Source organism: Platichthys flesus, chromosome 8 (genome assembly GCF_949316205.1).
Source record: "Platichthys flesus chromosome 8, fPlaFle2.1, whole genome shotgun sequence".
NCBI lineage: Eukaryota > Metazoa > Chordata > Actinopteri > Pleuronectiformes > Pleuronectidae > Platichthys > Platichthys flesus.
In genome coordinates, this window is record NC_084952.1 from 1764924 (window position 1) to 1785727 (window position 20804).

At 44.5% G+C, this 20804-nt stretch overlaps 2 protein-coding genes across 3 annotated transcripts in view; one reads left to right on the forward strand and one right to left on the reverse strand.

Moving 5' to 3' along the window:
- Positions 1 to 3915, forward strand: part of slc36a1 (solute carrier family 36 member 1) — a 30264-nt gene extending 26349 nt beyond the window's left edge. For both annotated transcript variants that reach the window (XM_062393469.1, XM_062393470.1), the window contains one exon: positions 1273 to 3915. In XM_062393469.1, the coding sequence (XP_062249453.1) occupies positions 1273 to 1547 (275 nt within the window). In that variant the 3' untranslated portion in view covers positions 1548 to 3915. The remainder of the gene's footprint in view (positions 1 to 1272) is intronic.
- A 6357-nt stretch (positions 3916 to 10272) lies between these two features.
- mtnr1al (melatonin receptor type 1A like) lies at positions 10273 to 19906 on the reverse strand. The gene is made up of 2 exons (XM_062394235.1): positions 19618 to 19906; positions 10273 to 11042 (listed from the first exon to the last, which is right to left on the reverse strand). The coding sequence occupies exons 1-2, from the start codon at positions 19904 to 19906 to the stop codon at positions 10273 to 10275; spliced, it is 1059 nt and encodes a 352-aa protein (XP_062250219.1).
- Positions 19907 to 20804: the final 898 nt, after the last annotated feature.

A 20804-nucleotide genomic window follows, 5' to 3' on the forward strand; every position in this document is an offset into this window, starting at 1 on the left:
AGTATTGACAAAACGCGGTAATACAACAAACCTGCATCTTCACCTGAAACACAATCACCCGATGCAGTTTTCCCAGCTTGGGAAAAAACAAACAGTTGGGAAGTCTCCGTCTTCCCAACTGTCCACAATTACTGGGGCGTTTAGTCGGCAAACAAAGTACAAACAGGACAGCGCAAAATGGTGCGCGCTCACTGACTGTGTAGTTCGCTTCATTGCTAGAGAGATGATGCCCTTTAGTATCGTGGAAAAGCCTGCATTTCGACGAATGCTGCAAACATTTGACAGCCAGTACGAATTGCCTGGGAGAACATACGTGTCACAAGACTAAAGAAGCTACAGATTTGCATATGACCTGTTGAGGCATCCGCTTTCAGTCATGTTTTTTGTTGTTAGTTTGCACTTTTTTTGCACAAAGGTCCTAATTGGCAGTTTTGCCTGTATGTCTGAGCCTAATGTTTATTATTTGTTGAAGTGCAATCTGGTTTACATCCTTTTTATTTAGTGTTTAAATTGTATTTATTGTTTTTGGTTGTGTTTGGTTTTTATTCAAGAGCATTTTTGGTTAAAATAATTTTATTTATTGTTTTTGGATGTTTTGTTAATTAATTCTGGATATTTTAAATGTCTTCCAGATGTCCAGTTCCAGTGTTCTTTAAAAATAAAAGTTTATTGATCTTCGAAAGGGTGTACTTGCATTATTATGCCATTATCATTATATAAGTTGAAAATGGTGTCAAAACGGCAATATTATCGCTTATCGCAATAATTTCTGGGGCAATTAATCGCACAGAAAAATGTGTTATCGTGACAGGCCTAGTTCAGACTACACAACTTTGAAAGTCGTCTGATCAATGTGTAGTTCACACTACACAACTGACAACAGAAATCACACACGAGCCAGGAAATGAGCGACTAAGTTTACATCTGTGTTGTCAAAGTTTGATTGGAGCCAATCAAACGCAGGTTTGGCTTCAATCTGGGCCTTTTGTCATGGAATTTAAATTCAGATCCTCATAGTGTGAATTAGACAATAACTGTGAGGGACATATCTAATGACGTTCAGATGAAAGGTCGACAGGTAAGTGAAGTGAAAAGGGGGAGGGTCCTCAGCACAGATATCGTATCACACAGATTGTAAGAAAAGCCGAAGGGGCCCAGAACCTTCACGATCCCAAACTGTGTGTTTTGCTCCTCGTCGTTCATCAGTTCACTTCTACCTGGTTCTGGAGGTGTGGCCTCTCATGTCGTGTCTCTGTGTCTCCTCCCCCCCAGGCATCCTCGCCGTCCTGATACCGGAGCTGGACCTGGTCATCTCGTTGGTCGGCTCCGTCAGCAGCAGTTTCCTGGCACTGATCTTCCCCCCCCTCCTGCAGCTGGTGACTTTTTACCCTGAAGGCCTTTCGCCCATGGTGACCGCCAAGAACACGCTCATCAGCCTGGTGGGTCTGATCGGCTTCCTCACGGGCACCTACGCCGCCCTGGAGCAGATCGTCACCCGGAACAGTCTCAAAAACGATGAGACGTTGTCCTCCTACATGGTGCACTGAGGAGGAGCTGTGAGGAGGAGCAGCGAGGAGGTGCAGCGAGGAGGAGCAGTGACTCTCCATAGGTGGGGCTGAACCATCAGGACATTCTAGGGCACATTTTAAGGTTTTGTTTTTCTTCTTTGACCTGCTGCTGTTACACACAGCAGCGTCTTAGGATCATTGTCTGAGGTGTTTAGGCCGTGTGACATTGTGTGACATTGTGGGACGTTGTGTGATGTTGTGTGACACTGTGTGACATTGTGTGACGCTCGATGTCGTGTTTCATTCGGTCACCTTCGTACTTCAGTGACCTGCAACTACTCACATCTCGTCATCACAGCCTCTTAGCGCAATTTCATGATAACAAAAAGATGGTTAAGGCTAAATAATTCCTTCCTGTACAGAATCAAGGGTTTTCGAGGTTCAGCCTGAAAATATATATATATATGTTTTAAATATTTCATTCAGAAAATCCAACTACCTCACAAACTGGTATCGATTTGGTCTTTTAAAAACCTTTCCAATCCCCTTCAGCCCAAACAGCGTCTCGCTTAGATCTTCTCTAGTTGAACTAATCATGCAGAAAAAAGTTTTTAATAACAATCTTCATGTTGTGTTGCACTTTAACTCATGCCTTACTCTGCGCTCCAGAACGAGTCTGTGGGTGGTTTAGACACAAATTGCAAAAACTGTAAAAAGAAAAATCAGAACAAAACTACCACGCAGTATAAGGTCACTTAAATGGAATAAACACAGGGACTAAGAGAATAAAGTCATAATATTAAGGAAAATGTGTTATTACAAGATTAGTTTGAAATCTGATTATTAAGAAAAGAGGAGGAGGAAATGTTTCTTCATGATCGACTGAGGTCGTTGGGTCGGTGTCGTATTCAAAAGCTTTCAGAGTTTTTCAAGGAGTGAAACTCCAGCGAGCACAGATTCTCCTCGACCCTTTTTCTCCAAATATAAGTCACCATCACATCACACTTTATTCTTTGTTGCGACTTTATTCTTAATTTTTGTCCCAATATTCCGTTTAAAAACAGTGTTGTGTATCAAAACGTTTCTGAATAAGAACATTCAATCTTTTGCCTTGTGCTTTTCACTTTAGCAGATCCCGACAGTGAGGTTCTCACCTGCTCGGTCACACTGAGTAAATCTCACTGACCAAAGGAAACAGAGGATTTCTCATCGTGTAATTCAGACGTGTGTGTCTCATAAGTACGATCATGATGATAATAAGAGCTTCGTCTTATAATAACACAAATATACAAACTGTAGTTTGGTCATTTATCTGTGGATATTTAACAGACTGTAAACACGTCTTCTTCTTACTGTACAAAAGTGAAGCCAAAATATCTTGGACATGAAACCAGTCGTGAGCCCACATTGAGCAGTTGGGTACTGGTCCCATCCAGGAACATGGAGGAGGCAGAGTTTATGACCAGTACTGCAGCCAGCCACCAGAGGGTGATCCAGATGTTTTGGCTTCACTTTTGAGGATGAGTCATGTCGTCCATCTTTCTTTCAGTATCTGGTCGTTTAAAAAGGAAAAAAGGGAAGTTTCTTAAATGTTGTTTGTCTCATTTGTTTTTCTTTGTTTATCCTTGTTATGAACTTTAATAATCAGCCTCAACATCTGCATTGAAAATGCTGCTTTACAGAGGAGAAACTACTGATTCACGTAAAATCAAAGGAAAATAAACATTTGACAAAAAATCTAAAAGAATATTTATATTTTATTTTTCTCTTAAGTTTTAAAAGCCAGGAAGAAACCCGATTCGCTGAACCAAACTTTAATATATTTCAGCTTGAACAAGTTCATCAGTGTTTATGTGGGACCTCTTCTGTGTAACAATTTCTTTTTTGGGTTTTCTGTCTTTAAAACTTTATTTTTATGATCTGATTCTTTTTTTAAATGTGTTTTTATGTTTAAATGTATTTACAAAGATTAATTCTGTATTTTTAAATAGTTTTTTATTCACGCAGCATGCACCTGTTAGAGCTTAAAACTAAGTTTTATTTCATTTTCATCACAGAGACTCTGCATGACATGTAACATGTATGTAGAATAAAACCCGACTTCCCGACGAGCCGGAGGAATCAGGTTCGTTCACGAGCTTCAGGCGAAACCTGGAACTCGTCACTTTGTCGTTTGTCTTGAAACATTGTCTGAGAGTCTCGAGTCTCTTGTGTAAAGATGTTGATGGTTTGTGTCACGGCTGAATTAGATTTGTGTAAATATACAACGTGTACCAATGTAATCTTTGATGAGGACGTTCAGTTTCCCTCAGACGACGGATCTCTTCAACCAGCTCAGCATTTTGGAATCAAACAGTTCAGTCCATCACAGCTTGTCGCTCAGAGTAAATAACAGTTAAAGTACCAACGTGTGTTTTTCTGTCTTTTATTCAGTCGTCGGCCTCAAACAAGTTTCTTTCAGGTGTATTTTGACTTTTCACAGTTTCACATTTTACCTCAGCTGCTTCACAAACTGCAGCGTTTGTTGTGAACCTGATTGTTTGTTCAGTCTGTGGTGAAGCCGCTCGCAGGTTTTCTCTCTGTGAAAATCTGTGAAAGTGACCTGCAGCTACTGAGCCGCTCCAAATAAACACTAGAACCTGAAGTAAAGAGCTGCTGATCAAACAGCTGCTCACCTTTGGTTTAAAGATCCGTGAAGCAGACACAGATCACATTCAATTCAAACCTCTTCTCCATCTCGAGATATGAAACCCACAGACGAGAGATTTCTGGAGTTAGTCGATGTCATTAAAGCAGCTGATCTGCTCTTCTCTCTGTTTTCTCATCTATGTAACGACACATTCTTCAGTTGTCCGTTGTATTTCTAGGATGTTGTACGTGAGGACCTCGTCGGTAACACGCTCACGTTTCAGCCTCTTGAAGTCGCTTAAATTCAATCCAGCTGCACTAAATTAAAACCAATCAGATCCCTGAATATTACTGGTTATTCTTAATCAAGGAACATGAACCATTCTCTGGGAAACTGGTGTAAATTTCAAAGGAACAGAAAAGGTGATGTTTCCTTGTTGGTTCACGTCTCTTCCTTCCACCACAGGAATCGTGGAAATCCGTTCAGTCGATTTTTGTGTCATCCTGCAGACGACAAAACGAAGAGACGGACGGGAGCGAAAACATCACGTCTTCGTTGGACGAAAGAAACTATGTTTTAAATTTGAAGGAAAGGTTCCTGTTGTATTCATTATAAAAAGTAACTTCACAGCTACGTCACCAAACTATAAAAATATATAAACGTTAATCAAAGATGGTTTCTGTCAGAGGTAGTTCTTACACTGAGTTCATGTTTCATCTTCTTCGTGTCAGCGTCTGCAGAATGTAAATCAGCCAAATAAAAGCCCTCTGAGCTCCGAAGGCCGAGCTGCTTCAGAGGCCGTCTCAGCTTTGTCCCTCTTCTTCTCAGAGTCCCTGAAGTGAAAACCTTTTCAGACCTTCACTGCACAAGCGAGTAATCTCACCCGCGGCCTAAGTGACACAAATGAGACGGAGGCCGATGAATCGGGGGGAGAAGGTCCTCTGGGGTTAATTCTCCTCCGTGAAGCTGCACTTCAGGTCGGAGATGGAACTCATTAACCCGTGTGGGAGCAGGGGAGTGTTTAATGGGGCCGAGCTGGTCACGAGAGACTGGGCTTTACATCGGTGGAGGAGTCAGAGGAGTGCGGGGAGTGAATGAGTTTGCAGGTTTCCAGCAGCTGGACAGATGTTTGTGTTCTTCAAGTTATTCTGGATGAATCTGAAATGTTTTTGAGTTCCGTGGAGCAGCTTCACTCGTGAGTCCAGGAACCTGCAGCTCCAGCTCTCACTGAGAACAGGGACGATGAGGAGACGCCTCCCTGAGGACTCTCAGCTTCAAGGATCCTCCTTCAGATTGGGCCCCGTTGTTTCCTGAACCAAAAGATAAACTGATTCCATTCCAGAGGTCGGAGGTCACGCTGACCTCACATGAGCCTGGAAGTAGCTGGAATTGATGAAGGCAAAGAGCCACAGGGGCGTTGGTTCTAGTCTCCCTCTTTCCTCTCCTCCTGCTCACCTCTTCCCTCTCCTCAGATTCCTCGTTCTTTTCATCTCCACCTCTCGCTGCCGGCAGCAGCTGATCTGTGCAGCATCACTTCAAACGCCTGAGAGGATCTACAGAGGTGAGAAGCTGCTGGAGAGGAGAGCGAGGAGTGTGTGATGTGTTGACTGAAGCTCCGTCCTCTCACTGTCTTTACGCTGGTTCTACACAAGTGTATCTCCTGCACAGTGTCAAGAAATCAAAGGTTCTACAGCAAAGCCGTCAATCTCTCTTATCGCTCAATAACTTTAATGATTCAAATACAAAGTTGGAGCATTTGATTAAGAAAAATCGAATTCTTCATGATGAGAATGATTTAAAAACTTAATTTTCTCCGACTAGAGGAAGTGGAGATGCATCATCCGTCTTTATTCAGTTTCAAAGAGTCGAACTACCAATTAGATCATTTTTCTCCACAGAGTTTTTTCACACTCCTCCCTGAAGAGGTTTATAGCCTTTACTGAAGTGTTCTGAATTAACAGTTTGACCTTTTTGGACGTTGAAGTTTTCTGCAGTTCAAGTTTTTATCAGTTTCTGTTCATCAACCTGCCCCCGTTGAAAAATAAGTGAGGTGAGGAAAATAGTCTAGAACTTCCTAATTAAACTATTTAGCATCTCATTAGCCATAAAATCCCAAACTTGTTTCCCGACTTGATGTTGTAAAACTCGTCGTGGACTTAAATGAGTTTACGTTTGGAGACTGAATCTACGAGTGATTAGAGGAAAAAGTCTTTTCACTGAGTTTCTGTTTTCCAGCAAACGACATCAAATATTGAAACTGTTTTTCCTGCTGTGGTTTCCCATCGTTTCAGTAAACACGTGTGAATAAAGTGACAGAGGGCGGCTCACAGTGAACGTTCCTTTATTAAGACGTGGTGACCAGGGCTCGGGGGGGGGGGGGGGGGGGGGGTATTTGTCTCATCAACAATACAAACATTCAATGTGAAAACAGCGTATGAAAAATAAATCAGATAATACAGGTACATTCTCATGGCCTTCATAAACTGCATTTATATATCTTATATCTTATTCTTTTAAGCATTTGTTACCAACACACTAACAACAACAACAAGCTCAGGTAATTGAATTGAATTTTAGCACTAAAATAAAAATAAATAATGTCTGATGTCACAACTAACGGTAAAAGGCTGGTTCTTTATTTTCTAACTCTCAGCGGGCCAATTACATTTCCCTCTGTTTTCACCGGGGTCCTATAAATGTAAATTCACCTCTTCCTGCACTGGGACCGAGGTTTATTCTCTCAGCTCATTGTTTCATTTGATATCTACCTTTTAACTTGGAATTAGAACGACACACAAATTGGAAATTGGATTTTCTTCAATATATTTTCCATTGATCAGAGAATCACATTCTGTGGTTGTGGTCATTTGCAAGTGAAGAGGAAATGCTTCCAGGTCGAGGTCACTTACGACTGTTTCAGTGAAAATCAGCTTCACGCTGAAACAAAGTTAAATTAGGGCCAATTTTAACAAATCTGGACAAACTACTGGAGCTTGAATGTTTATTGTTGACTTTGAAAAATATGTTTTTTAAGTTTGGCACAAGATATAACTGAAAGTTTAATTTGACGACTTGATATCTGAACCAACTTACTGACTCATACACAGATGAAGACCACACATTGAAGTGTTTGCCAAAAACTCTAAAACGACATTATTCGAAAACAGTCGATTTCTTTTTCTTTCTGAATCTAGAATTTCTCATAGTTATTCATTATTGTAATCTATACAATATTATCTGTCGATTTTCTAAATAATTAACACACAAACACACACACTCAGTGAGGTCAGCAGCAACTTCTTCATTCACATTCTTCTTCCAGGAGCGTGAAACACAGTGATGAGGTCAGAACATTGTTCAGAACAACCAGAGCTTCAGTAGTTTTCTCCTGTTTAATACACAAAGTGTGAAGTAACTGTACTCAGGGCGGGGGGGGGGGGGGGGGGGGGGGGGGGGTTGAACAGTAGTAATGGGTGAGGAAATCAAAAGTATTGCTTCTGAATGGCAGAGACACACCGTGTTATTGTCTTTGTTCGTTCCAGAGTCTCAAACAGAGAGGAGGAGGAGGAGGAGGAGGAAGAGGAGGAGGAGGAGGAGGAGGAGGAGGAGGACCACCACCACCACCTCCGCTGATCCTGTTCCGGGTATGAAACCCACGACGTGGAGATGAATCCTGGTGAAGTAATTCAATGCAGATTCACGCCAGAGGCTTGTTTTAAAAAAAGGTCCAGTCCAAGTGGTTTCAGGTCTTTAGAGTCAGAACAGAAACTTTCCAGTTCACCAGGAAGACACAGACACAAAGACCATAACTGGGACAGAGTCATTTAGTGGTTGTGTAAAATCACTGGGGCTGTAACAGGAGATGAATTATGTCTCAATGCAGATGTGACTTGTTGGATTGTTTTGGATCTTTATAGTAAAAGAGAAACAGAGAAATACTGTAAGTAAATTAAAAAAAGATTTGAGAGTAAATCAAAACTGTAACATTATCTATTAGACGGTGAAAGACATTTTAATATCACATCAGGCGATGAGTTGATTAAAACATTCCAAAGTACACGTTACATAAATGTTTGTCAAAGACGGTTTCTGTCATTTTAAGTATTACTAATCACACATGTTCAAGTTTACATGTTTCTGAATTTATTTTACTCCTTTTTTATACCTTTTGCTAGTTTTATGTTGTTTATGTTTTATTGCTAACGTGTTTTTATTAATCTCTTATTTCATGTCTTTTATATTTTTGTAAAGCACTTTAAGCTGCATTTAATGTATGAAAGGTACTGTATAAATAAATGTACTATTATTATAGAATTATAATTTCATAAGTTTGGTTTTAATTAGTTAATTGATGATATAGAACATATTTCTGGTTAGTGGGAGGAAGAGGAGCTGCTTCTCTTCATCTTCATTTACATCTACGGACCCGACACATTTCTGAATATTGTTTCTTTTTATTGCTTTTCTTATGTGTGTTGTATTTATTGTGTTTTTATGTTTTTATGTTTCTATGTTCATTGTATGTACCAATAACCAGAGCACATTCCGTGTAGGTGTAAACCTACTTGGCAATAAATACTTTCTGATTCTGATTCTGATTCTGAAAGAGAGGAAAACCGCTACAACCCAAAATATACTTAATTCAGACCAATATGAACTAATTCAGTTGAAATAATACATTCGAAATGACAAAAGTATTTATTATATATTCATATAAGTAATGTATTGATCCACACTCTTGTTTTGAGTCGTCTGTCTTTTATAAAATCTGCAACGAGCTCGATGAACCTGAGATCTGAGTTTTCTGTTCAAACTGACCTGTGTTGTGCGTTTGGACGGATGTTTGTGTCGCTCTCAGCCGGACACGTTGTGTGTCTGCGTGATATTAAAATGTCGTCACGCTCTGTTTTCATCTGTTTCATTTTCAAAGCTGCAGCTGAAGTCCAGTGAGTGTGAGACACGATGTGATCTGGAGGATTGTGAGGTAGATGCATCGAGAACACGGCTCCGCTACCAGACGTGAGGATGAACTGGAGAATCAGCCGCTGCAGCTTCGAGGGGAACAGAAGGAGAAACGCCTCACGCAGCCTCCAGGGGGCGCGTGTGTCCTGTGTTGTTCAGGCACCAAAACAACCAGACCGCAGTAACACATAGGATCAGAACATGTCCACAGATCTACTGTGTAATCTGAACTAAGGCGAGGGACATGCAGGGACAAAACAAGCTGTAGGTTTGAAATTCATATTTGAGGCTCTGGTTCAGCAACATGTCTTTTCTCCTCTGTCTGACCTTTGTCTGACCTTTGTCTGACCTTTGTCTGACCTTTGTCCGATCTCCCATCGTTGTCTTTCTTTGTATCACAGAGAGTTTGGCTCCTTCTTTTAAAAACTACGGTGGCCCTGAGACGTCAACTCTCTGCAGATTCCAGATGCAAGTGGACAAAACACCGACTCGTAATTAATTCAATCCAGAAACATGATGCAAGCGACAGAAACAACATCAGAAGAGTTTCCAGGAGAAACAAAGTGATGAGACGTGTTTAAATTATGAAGTCAGCTAATTGGTTTTAGAAAAAGAGCAAAGTGATGAGTCGCAGTTTGGTTGTGTATTTGCTTGTGTTGCATGTATTTGCTTGTGTTTACCTGCAGTGTGTTGAGATCTCAGGGTCACTCACAAACTCATGATTTAAAGTATTTAAATAACTAATTCTAGAACTAACTCTCAGCCTCCTCGATTCTCTAAACAATTAAAGCATCAATTAGTTTTTCTACTCAACAGAACCTTGTTTCAGACTCTCAGTTCGTGCATCAGAAGGAATCAGGGGGAGGAAGTCGATTGGATGATCCAACACGGATGAAAACATGTCTCACAGAGTTTATTTGAATTCAAACACTAAGTCATGACTTTGTCGGAGTCGTGATGAAACACGTTACTAAGTTACTTCCTGTTTCCTCTGAGTCGCTCAGTTTCCCTGAAGTCTTCACTGAGTCGTTTATCTCACTTCTTACCTCCGCTCCTCCTCCAGTGTTTTTCCTCCTTTTCAAGGTCAAGTTCCTTTTCTCTCCATCATGGCCGTCTCTCAGCCTCTTGTCGTTGTACAAGTTAGAACAAGCGCCCCCTGGTGGCGGGCTCGTCTCACCAGTGCAGTTTGAAGACGATCAGGACGATCCTCTTGTACTCCTTCCTGAAGTTGTGGTTCAGGGCGCCGTAGACGACGGCGTTGAGGCAGCTGTTGAAGTACGCCATGAAGTAGCTGGCCGTGAACAGCCACTCGGGGATGGCCCGGCCCAACCGCGAGTCCAGCGCCACCGCCAGGCCGATCAGGTTGAGCGGCGCCCAGCAGACCGCGAAGAGCACGAACACCACGAACATGGTGAGGAAGTTGCGGAGGTCGTGCGGCTTGATTTTGGGTCGAGAGTCCGGCTTGACCCTGCGCCTCACCCGGATGACCAGGATCCAGATCCGCAGGTAGCAGTAGGTGACGATGCCGATGGGCAGGATGAAGTGCACCACCACCACCGTGATGGTGTAGAGCGAGCTGACCGACTGGGCGAAGGTGCAGGAGTACACCCGGGGGTCGTACTGCAGCGACTCCACAAACCAGTTGGGCACGATGGCGAGGATGGTGAGCGCCCAGACCAGCACCACGTAGCACATGGTGTTGCTGTTGGAGAAGAGCTTGTCGTACTTGAGGCTGTGGCAGATGTAGCAGTAGCGGTTGATGGCGATGCCGGTGATGTTGAAGATGGAGCCGATGACGCTGAGGCCCATGAGGAAGCCGCTGATCTGACAGTGGATGTAGCCGGCGATCCAGCCGTCGTGGAAGATGGCGGTCAGGACCAGCGGGTAGGGGTAGATGGCGACCACCAGGTCCGCGAGGGCCAGGCTCACCACGAAGGCGTTTCCTGTGGAGCGAAAAGAGGAAGACGTCAGTAAGAAGAAATGATTCTTATTATATGAGAAATGAAATCATGTGTTTCAGAGGATTTGGGTAGAAACAAGAGAGAGAGAGACGGATCCTAAAACAAGCACAACAACAAAACTCTGCAAAACACAGACAAAAACAAAACACTGAGTCAGAACAACTGAACACAAACAGGAAGCAGGTAAAAAAAAACATGAAACCAAAGAAACATTCTCCTCCGACTTCACTTCAACAGCATCTGGATCATTAAACCTCATCACCGACACTTTTTATGCCTCCAGCATCGATAGAGGCTAATGAACACAACCGTCCCACTCCTGTACACACACACACACACACACACACACACGATTTGTGTGAATACAAAGAGAGTTCACACTGATTGTGAGTGCTGTTGTTCCACAGGCAGTACCCACTGGTTTTTATTCCAGCTGTAACTTGAAGACAAGCTGGGAACCAGTTGGGCTGACGTGGTCGAGCAGTGGTTTTCAAAATCTCTTCACTCAAATACTTTGTTCCTTCACAATGGAATAAGTTTGACAGTTGAAATGTAAAAGTTAGTTTGGCTGAATCAGGAGTTTCTCCTGCTGAACCGAGCTGAGTTCCTCTTAATGAAGCCGACCTGCTCCTGTTCTTTATTATACGTTTCTATCTCATTTGCTCTTCAGGTTTAAACATTTACTGAGTTTCCGACTCAGTGTTTCTCTTTCATCAGCGTTGTGGGTTCTTTGTGTGATCGTCTTTTCTTCTCCTCCCTCCTCACTTCATCAGTTTCCATGAAACATACATTTTCTTTTGCATTGATCCAGAAATGACACAGGCTAATGTTCGTCTTGCATTTAGATTCAAAGTTGTTTCTGCTGCTGTTAGATGTTATTTCTCTGTGACCTGTTTCTTTATCTGTCACTTTATCGTGTCCCTGCAACCAGGACATCCTCCCTCACAGATAAACACACAGAACAGGCCTCGTTTGACCTTCACCTTCACCCGACGCTCCAGTCATCACTAACTGAACCTGAACCTCCACTCGGCTCTTGTGAGCCTGATCGAGAGCAGCGTCTCTGCAGCTGCTGTGATTGGCACGTTGAGCTTGAAGCTTTTTATTGGTCCACGTGGCTCCTCACAACGGCTCGTCTAACAGCCCCCCCCCCCGCACTCCGTCTTCCTTACCAAGGGGCCTCTGGTTAACATTCTGGATGACGGGTCTTTGTCTCCTGCACGTCCCAGAAGCTGGTTAGGGACGAGCTGTGGCTCGGAGCGCAGAGCGAGGGGACTTGTCAAGATGCATTAGTCTCTGCTTCTGTCTTTATTACTAAACTCACAACAACATGGCCCCTCGCGTGTCAGCTGGAGCCACGTGGTAATGAGCCAGGAAGAGCAAGGGAGCCAATGGTTAGAGGTTCAATTCCCTGAGCAGTTCAGTGACTGAGGGAGACATTACAGCTTTCAGGGTCGATCTCATTAGAACCATTTGAACCGTTGATTAATTCACAGCTTCATGCTTCAGATGAAAGTGTTTTGGCCTCGTTACAGATTTATAACATGTAAATGTTTCTGTAAATGCCAGGATGTGTTTGATCTGACATTAGAAGAGACAGAACGTGACCGAACCAGGACCAAGTTGAAGAAGAAAAAGTCTGAGTCATAAGTCATAAAATGTATTCCTCATAATTCTACAACTTCATCTCGACATTTTCCGAACAGAGCGTCAGGTGTAATGATGGATTAAACCCGACCTGCTCTGCTAATGAGCCTGTCCATTAAGACACATGATGAATTAACGAGCAGAGATTTCAATCAGACTCCTGTGATCTTTTCAAAGTCGTCGTTTTTTACACATTAAGATGCAAATTAATGCAGCGGATCTAAAACCAGCTTGATCTGCTGGAGGAGGAGGAGCAGCCGCGGGAACCTCGTGAAGCCTGTTGTTCTTCAGCTGCTACACACACACACACACACAATCACACACACACACACACACACACGCACGCACACACACACACACACACACAAGAACGTTGTAAAAAAACATGTGATGATAGTTGATAAACCTCGAATTCGAGGATCCGGTTCTTGGCTGATTTAAGTTTGAACTTGAACACGGAAGTGCTTTTAAGTTCAGGCCTGTGAGACGACCTCAGGTTTTGTGGAGCTTCCTCTCAAACCTGCAGGAGGTGAGTTTCTGAAGCTGCCGTGCAATGAACCGGAAATTTCACATTTCTGTCCCACGATGAAAAACAACGACAGCTGAGGTTTCTCTTATTCCTGAGCGAGGATCCTCGGGTGTGAGGTTGAAGACGAGGGTTTGTTTTCCTCCAGCAGCAGCAGACGTGTCCTCTTCCCACACAAACACACAGAATTAGAGCGAATGATGAAGTGTCTAAGGAAATTAGACAAAATAAATCACAGAGCCGCGGCAGCTCGAGGTCGGGCCGGTGCTCGGGATCAGGTCTGACGCTGGGAAGGAGCACAGCTGATGTTCTCTGGGCCGTTGAGCTTCCTGTCTCCTGTTCTAAAATCTGAACCTCTGCTCGCTGAGGATCAGGAACTTTTACTGATTTTAATAAAGTTATCCTGGGAGTAAAAAGTTAGAAAGAAGCATCCTGCTGAACGTCCATAAGAGCAGGTGAACCACATGCATTTCCCTCCAACCTCAGAGATATGAAGTAAAGATATGAAGTAAAATTTGTCGACTGCTGACAGCATACAGAGAAAAACACACACACACACACACACACACACACACACACACACACACACACAACACTCTGCCTTATGGTCAGTACGTCCATGGTTCACCAGGTTTTTGTCCCAAAAGAACGCTCTGCCAACAAACTTCCAGGGAAAATCACTTCAAACTTTCCAGATAAATCTTAAACCAGAATCTTCTTCTATTGAATATGAGTCACGTGCATTATAGTGAAGACTTGTTACAAACTTCAAATAACTTCAAACGTGACCCAGATGCATCCAGATCCCTCCGGTTCTGAGATGTTTCTGCAGAGAGCTGCAGATTGTGGAGACAACAGGTCCAAGTTTCACTCAAGCTGCAGCAGCGGAGCTCAGATCTGCGTCGTGCACACGATTCATGAGGCAGATTATTGAATCCTCGTCCTGAACTCGTGGAATCATGTTGTGTTGTGTTGTGTTGTGTTGTGTTGTGTTGGTTTGCAGTGGCGGCAGCGTCGCCCCTCTGTGACACATGATTCTCCTTTAGAGACGTTGTCAGAGTAAATGGCCCATTTTCAAAAGGTGCATTATCTGTTTCTATAGGGACTCAGTCACCTGCTGCATGAGCTCTGAAGGTCTGATGATGATGGAGGGGGGGGGGGGGGGGGGCATTACATTACATTACATTACTCCACTTGTTCCCTTAGCTCTGGATCCATTCAGTACAACATGGACTGAACATGGACTTCCACTGAGACTAATATGAAATCCATTTATGACAACAAACTGTAGTAGAGTTAAAAAGCTGCAGCTTCTACAAACTCCACATGTTCCACTGTCGACCCGTTTCTCTGTGGCTCAGCAGCCCAAACAAGGTTTTCCTACACAACACAAAAAACACAATTGCAAAAACTTTCCCCTGTTTTCTGGTGAACTGAAATCCTGTGTTGAACGGAGAGGAAACTAACTGTTCAGCCTGAGACGGGGGGGAAGGTGGTCAGTTTGAAAACGTGACCTTCAAAGTTTCCAGCCCGATGAAGCCGTGGATGAAAGAAGAAGAAGAAGAACAACAACAGCTTGAGATGAACTGACCGTGGATTCAGAAAAAAACAAAAATCAACCACAAGTTCAAATAAACAAATGAAGAACCACTGAACAGTTTTCTTTAGTCGCAGCTTCTCCATGAAGTTTGATCATCTGCTCTTCACAAACCGTGTGAAAGTCACTGCGACCTTCTGCCCAGAGTCTGCTCATTAACATAATACGTTTAATTAGTTGAGAGCTTTGGGCTCGTTGAGATTCATGGGAGTTCCTCGTGGGCTCAGCTGCGTCCTGAGATGTTGCGATGAGACTGAAGGTCAGAGAAGAATCACGGGTTTATTCTACGTGTGAATTCCCTCAGCGCGGGGGGGGGGGGCTTTCAGAACATCCTCCTCGTCTCCAGCTGTCGGACCGGTTCAGTAGAGAACCCAGAGAACATTGAGATAATGTCTGTTGTGATACAAACTAAATGTGAATCCCAGCTGATGGGAAGAGTTCATCCTACACTGGTCTCAAGTGAATCACATGCAAAGACAATTTCACTCCAATTAACCCGACTCTGAATGTCTATGGGCTGGGGGAGGGAGTCAGAGGCTGAGGGATTCAAACCCATAACAACTGCACCAGCCAAGAGCGTTTCACAGAACCTGGGGATCCCGATGACAAACCAGATTCAAAACTGGCTGTGGGAGATTGTTGTTTGCATTCAAATCCATCTACAATAAAAACTATCATAGTTAAAACATGAATCCTGTTTGCAGCCGAAAGCCAAGATCTCTCCTCCTCTCCGTCACGATCATTTAAGTTACGTTCAGTGAGTTTGATCAATAGGTTTTGTGTTTATTGCTTTCATCATCTATTATAGTTTACTGCCTTACAAAAAAATTCCAATGTTAACATTTCTACTGCAGAGTTCAAGGGTTAAACAGATGATAGTGTTTCCATGAAAAGACACAAAGAGCAAAGACAAAGTGTTTGGACACGAGACGCTCGAAGCAGTGAGACGTGAATCTATAAACCTGATGTTCAGATGAATGTCTCCATACGACAGAGGAGAGACAGAACATGAGACACAGATGTGTTTACAGGTGTTTCTGCTGCAGGAGTTTAATGTTGTTCAGGAGATGTGTTCCTCACGGGGCAGATGGAGACAGGTGATCACTGGATGAGTGGGTTCACAGGAAAACAGGGCAGAGGAAGGCAGCAGAAGAGGTAGATGGAAGAAAAGGGAACCGAGGGGAGGAAGTGGGGAGAGAGGAGACACCTGACAGGGGAAGAGGAGGAGGAGGAAAGAGAGGAGTAATTAAAGGCGAGCAGAGAAAAGGTGAGGAGAAGGATTCTGAAGGGAATAAATCAAGTGGAAAGGACAAGGGAGGCAGGAGAGGGGAGGAGGTGGAAGAGGCAGGAGATGAATAGAGACAAGGGATGGGAAGAAGGGGTAACTGGAAACAAGAGAGGGGGGAGGGGAGAGAGGGAGAGAAGAGAGAAGAGGGAGATCAGATGAATGAGGAGGTGGAGAGAAGAACAAATGAGAGAAACTGTTCATCCTGTTTTCCACCTCTCATCGTTTCACACTTTTCTGAATCTTCTCCGTGTGATGAGTGAAACGAGTCGTGAGCTGCAGGAGGAACCGGTTGTTCAGTTAAATATGATTATTATTATTATGATAGCTGCTGAAACATTGTTCTATCAAGTGATTAAATGTTGCAGCCCTCTTCCTCTTTTCATAAGGTCCTGAAATCCAGTTTCTTTTTCAGAACAAGCTTTAGGAACAAGGTGCAACCATTTATTTTAATTCAGGGAATTTTGTCTGACACACATCAGGTGTGCGTCTGCCAATACTGGACTCTGATTGGTTTGTGGAAGGGGGGGTGTCTGACGTGGGCGTGTGGTCAGTCGGGGGGGGGGGGGGGGGTTGGGGTTTCTGTTTGAACGGAGGAAGAGAACGAAGCACTTCATTTGGTTGCCATGATAAAAACATTTTACAGGCAGCATCAGGAGCAGAACATCACAGTACTCAGTACTTCACAGTACTGCACAGTACTACAGTACTCCAAAATAACCCATCACCCCCCTCTTCCTTGATCTCCAGTGTTGTCTGAGGAGAGGCGCTTGTCTAGAGGCAGAAACTTGGACTATGGGCAGAGAAGGTCTCTGGTTCGACTCCACGGAGAGACAACAAAAGACGAACCTGGATTGATCTGTCAAAAAATCCAAGAGTCTCCCTACCCTGTCTAGTGCCCCTGAGCAAGGCACCTTACTATCCCAACATCTGCTCCCCGAGCGCCGTACATGGTCGCTCACTGCTCTGTGTGTCCTGCACCAGATGGGTCAAAAGCAGAGGTTACATTTCCCTACCTGCATGAGTGTGTCTATGCACACACATGCAGCATCTTCACAGGATCCGAGCAGAGAACCTCCTGATCGAGTTCTGCTGCCGAACCTGTGGCTCAAAACATATGATAATAAATATAAGATAATACTACAACTTAATTTATAGAGCTTTTATCTAAACAAGGTTACAGAGTACTTTAATAACTCACAAGGGAATAAAATAACAAAGAAAGACTTCAACAAACTAGATCCAATAAAAAACAGCAATGATTTAAAAACAGTAAAGTGAAGACGAGTTCCAGATCCTCCACATCCAGAGCAGGAATCAGTCAGACTCTAGATTGACCTTGAGTGTGACCAGGTGCTGTCGGCTGGGATCTGATCCAGAACCATGTGGATAAGTGGTAAAGATAATGGATGGATGGACGGATGGATGGATAGATGTCCATGGTGGTGCTATCCTCCGTCAGACTGAATTCACACACTATCTCACACTCCACCCTCAGACGTGAACAGAGCAGCGCCTCCGTCCAGAACCTTCGGCTGCAGAACCAAGAGACGACAAGTCATCAAATCTCATTTAAACCCTAAAACCAAACGTCTGTCGTATTAAAGTTTCCCGAGACGCTGAATCTCAAACCGAACAGATTCTCAGCTTCCTGTTTATTTGAGCAGCTGACGAGCGTTTAATCCTCTGCTCAGAATCCTCCGGCTGATCTGAGTCAACACCGAGTGAAGAGCTGGGACTGGACCGCAGCAGCAGCAGCTCAGAGGAGACGCTCGGCTGTGCTGCGGGGTTTGAACCTGCAACCTTCTGACCTCTAGGACCAGACAAGGTTCTCCAACATCAACTGTCTTGTAATGTGAAGGAATGGGGGGGGGGGGGATTGATTTTCTGCCAGGACTGTTCATGTTGACGCTTCACAGGAAGTTCAGCTTCACTGCTCCATTAAACTGTAAGAGGCCAAACAAGCCATCAATATTCAGAGTCCTCACTCGAGGTTTGACTGGGAACACGCTGCTGAGTGAGATACAACAATGAGGAGCCTGGATTGATTCCCACTCTGTCCGAGGCGTCCTGAGGGGATTGGTGCTCAGCGGCGCTCTTCAGGGCTCGTGGTGCGCATCAGTCCGAGGCTTCAATCAGACTCACACATCGATCACACCGAGCGTCCGACTCTGGCTTCACTGAATTCAGTTCCTTGACCGAGAGCCAACGAGGCAGATCTCCCGTCTGCAGCTGTCAGAGACTAACGCTGACTGATCTCCTGTCAGATCTACAAAACGCAACGTCTCCGTGTCCCGACTCACACATCGAGCAGCGACCTGGGGAAGACGCTCATGAGACGGAGACAAACGCAAAGATGGAGAAAGTCACAGAAGCAACAAGTCTGACCACGTGTTCTTTTGATCGTTTCAGTCTGAGCAGAAAACTTCAGATCACATTCCTCATCATCAGGGAACAAGTGCAGCAGCTACTGACTCACAGTCACACACAGTCACACACAGTCACACACTCACACACACTCACACACACACACACACACACACACACACACACACACACACACACACACAGTGCATCTATGTATCTAGCTCACTTTCTCCATCATCACTCACACAGGAGTCCGGGAATCAAACCACCGACCCTCTCCGCTCTACCCTCTGAACAACAGTAATGCAGGTGTAATCAATAATGGTGTAAACTGTTGTTTTCAAATAATAAAATGTTCTATTTCACATCAGAGTTTATTTTTAATATTTTCTCTTAATATTTACATTTTAATATTTCTTGTGTTAGTTTATGTGATAAATGTAAATAAATAAATGTAACGTTTACACTCAAGTTCTTACACTTTATTTTAAGATGAAACTATTGGAATATTGTTGGAGTTGTTTTAATAAATATATACGAACAAATATAAAAGAAACAACTAAAAACAAAATGAAAGGTGAAAGATGTCAATGAAACAAACTGGTAATAAACGTTATCATGGAAATAATAATAATACATTTATATAAAACATGGAACCTTCAGCATCAAGGAGAATTCATGTAAATCATTTTAAAAGGACCCATCAGCCTCTACTGGGACCATTAGCCTCTACTGGGACAATCAGCCCCTACTGGGACCATCAGCCCCTACTGGGACCATCAGCCTCTACTGGGACAATCAGCCCCTACTGGGACCATCAGCCTCTACTGGGACCATTAGCCTCTACTGGGACAATCAGCCCCTACTGGGACCATCAGCCTCTACTGGGACCATCACCCTCTAATGGGACCATCAGCCTCTACTGGGACCATCACCCTCTAATGGGACAATCAGCTTCTACTGGGACCATCAGCTTCTACTGGGACCATCAGCCTCTAATGGGACCATCAGCCTCTACTGGGACAATCAGCTTCTACTGGGACCATCAGCCTCTAATGGGACCATCAGCCTCTAATGGGACAATCAGACTCTAATGGGACCATCAGCATCTACTGGGACCATCAGCCACCATTACCTGCTTTCCTGAGCTTCTTGTTCCTGAACACGGACACGATGACCAGCAGGTTCCCGATCACATCCACCACGATGGTCGTGATCAGGACTCCGGCCAGCAGGGTCACGGCCCAGGGGAAGGACTGCTGCTGCTGTCCCGGGGCCGCCTCCCCCCCCACCGGGGTGGAGTTTCGCGGCGCCAGGGTCCCCCCCACCAGGGTGGGCTCGTGGTCCTCCAGGGACATCAGTTGCGGGAGGTGCCTCGGGTCCACGAGGCGCAGCGGGTCGCGGAGGCTCGCTCCATTCAGCATTACGCACGGCGGTCGGACTGTCACCGGGGATCCGTGTCTTCAGGTCCCGGACCCGGACATCACGTGTGTGTCTCTGTCTTCTGTTTGTCCCGGTGTCCACACGAGCAGCGTCACCGGACACGAGGGGGGGACGGAACCTGGACCCTTGCGATCAGGACATCTCCCGCGCGCAACGGAAAGACGCACGGAGAGCCCTCTGAACACCAGCGCGTGCCACGAGGTTTCCGGTCTGTTCCCATTCAAAAGAGAGCACGCGCTGTTCTCTGGGCTGGAGGACAGTTCCCGCGCTGCAGCTTCTCATTCACAAATCCTGTGATTCATGGATCCGGTTCCATTCAGACCGGAAGGAGCCGGTGGTGGGGGGGCTTCGCTCATTCAGGAGGAAACTTCACTTCGACTGAGCGCGTCTGGAGGAAGCTCACGCGCCTTATAGCATCCATCCCTCCCACTCTCCATCTCTCTCCTCCCTCTCTCTCTTCTGTCTCTCCTCCCTCTCGGTCTCATGTCTCTCTCTCTCTCTCTCTCTCTCTCTCTCTCTCTCTCTCTCTCTCTCTCTCTCTCTCTCTCTCTCTCTCTCTCTCTCTCTCTCTTTCTGCCACATCCCTCCTCAGGTGATGTGCTCTCCTCCTCATCTTCTCATCTGTCCTCCAGGTTTTCCCTCTCGTGTGGAACACGGTTCCAACTCAGATTCTCATCTTCCTCCCTCAGCTTCTCATCTTCCTCCCTCAGCTTCTCATCTTCCTCCCTCAGCTTCTCATCTTCTCCTCAGCTTCATGGGACTCTTCACATTCCTCTGGCACGTGAGGACGAAGCTTTATGCACCAGCTCGTTCATTCTCTCCATTAACCTTCATTTCATTCACTGCAGGATTGTAGTGATTTTAGTGATTTATCAGATT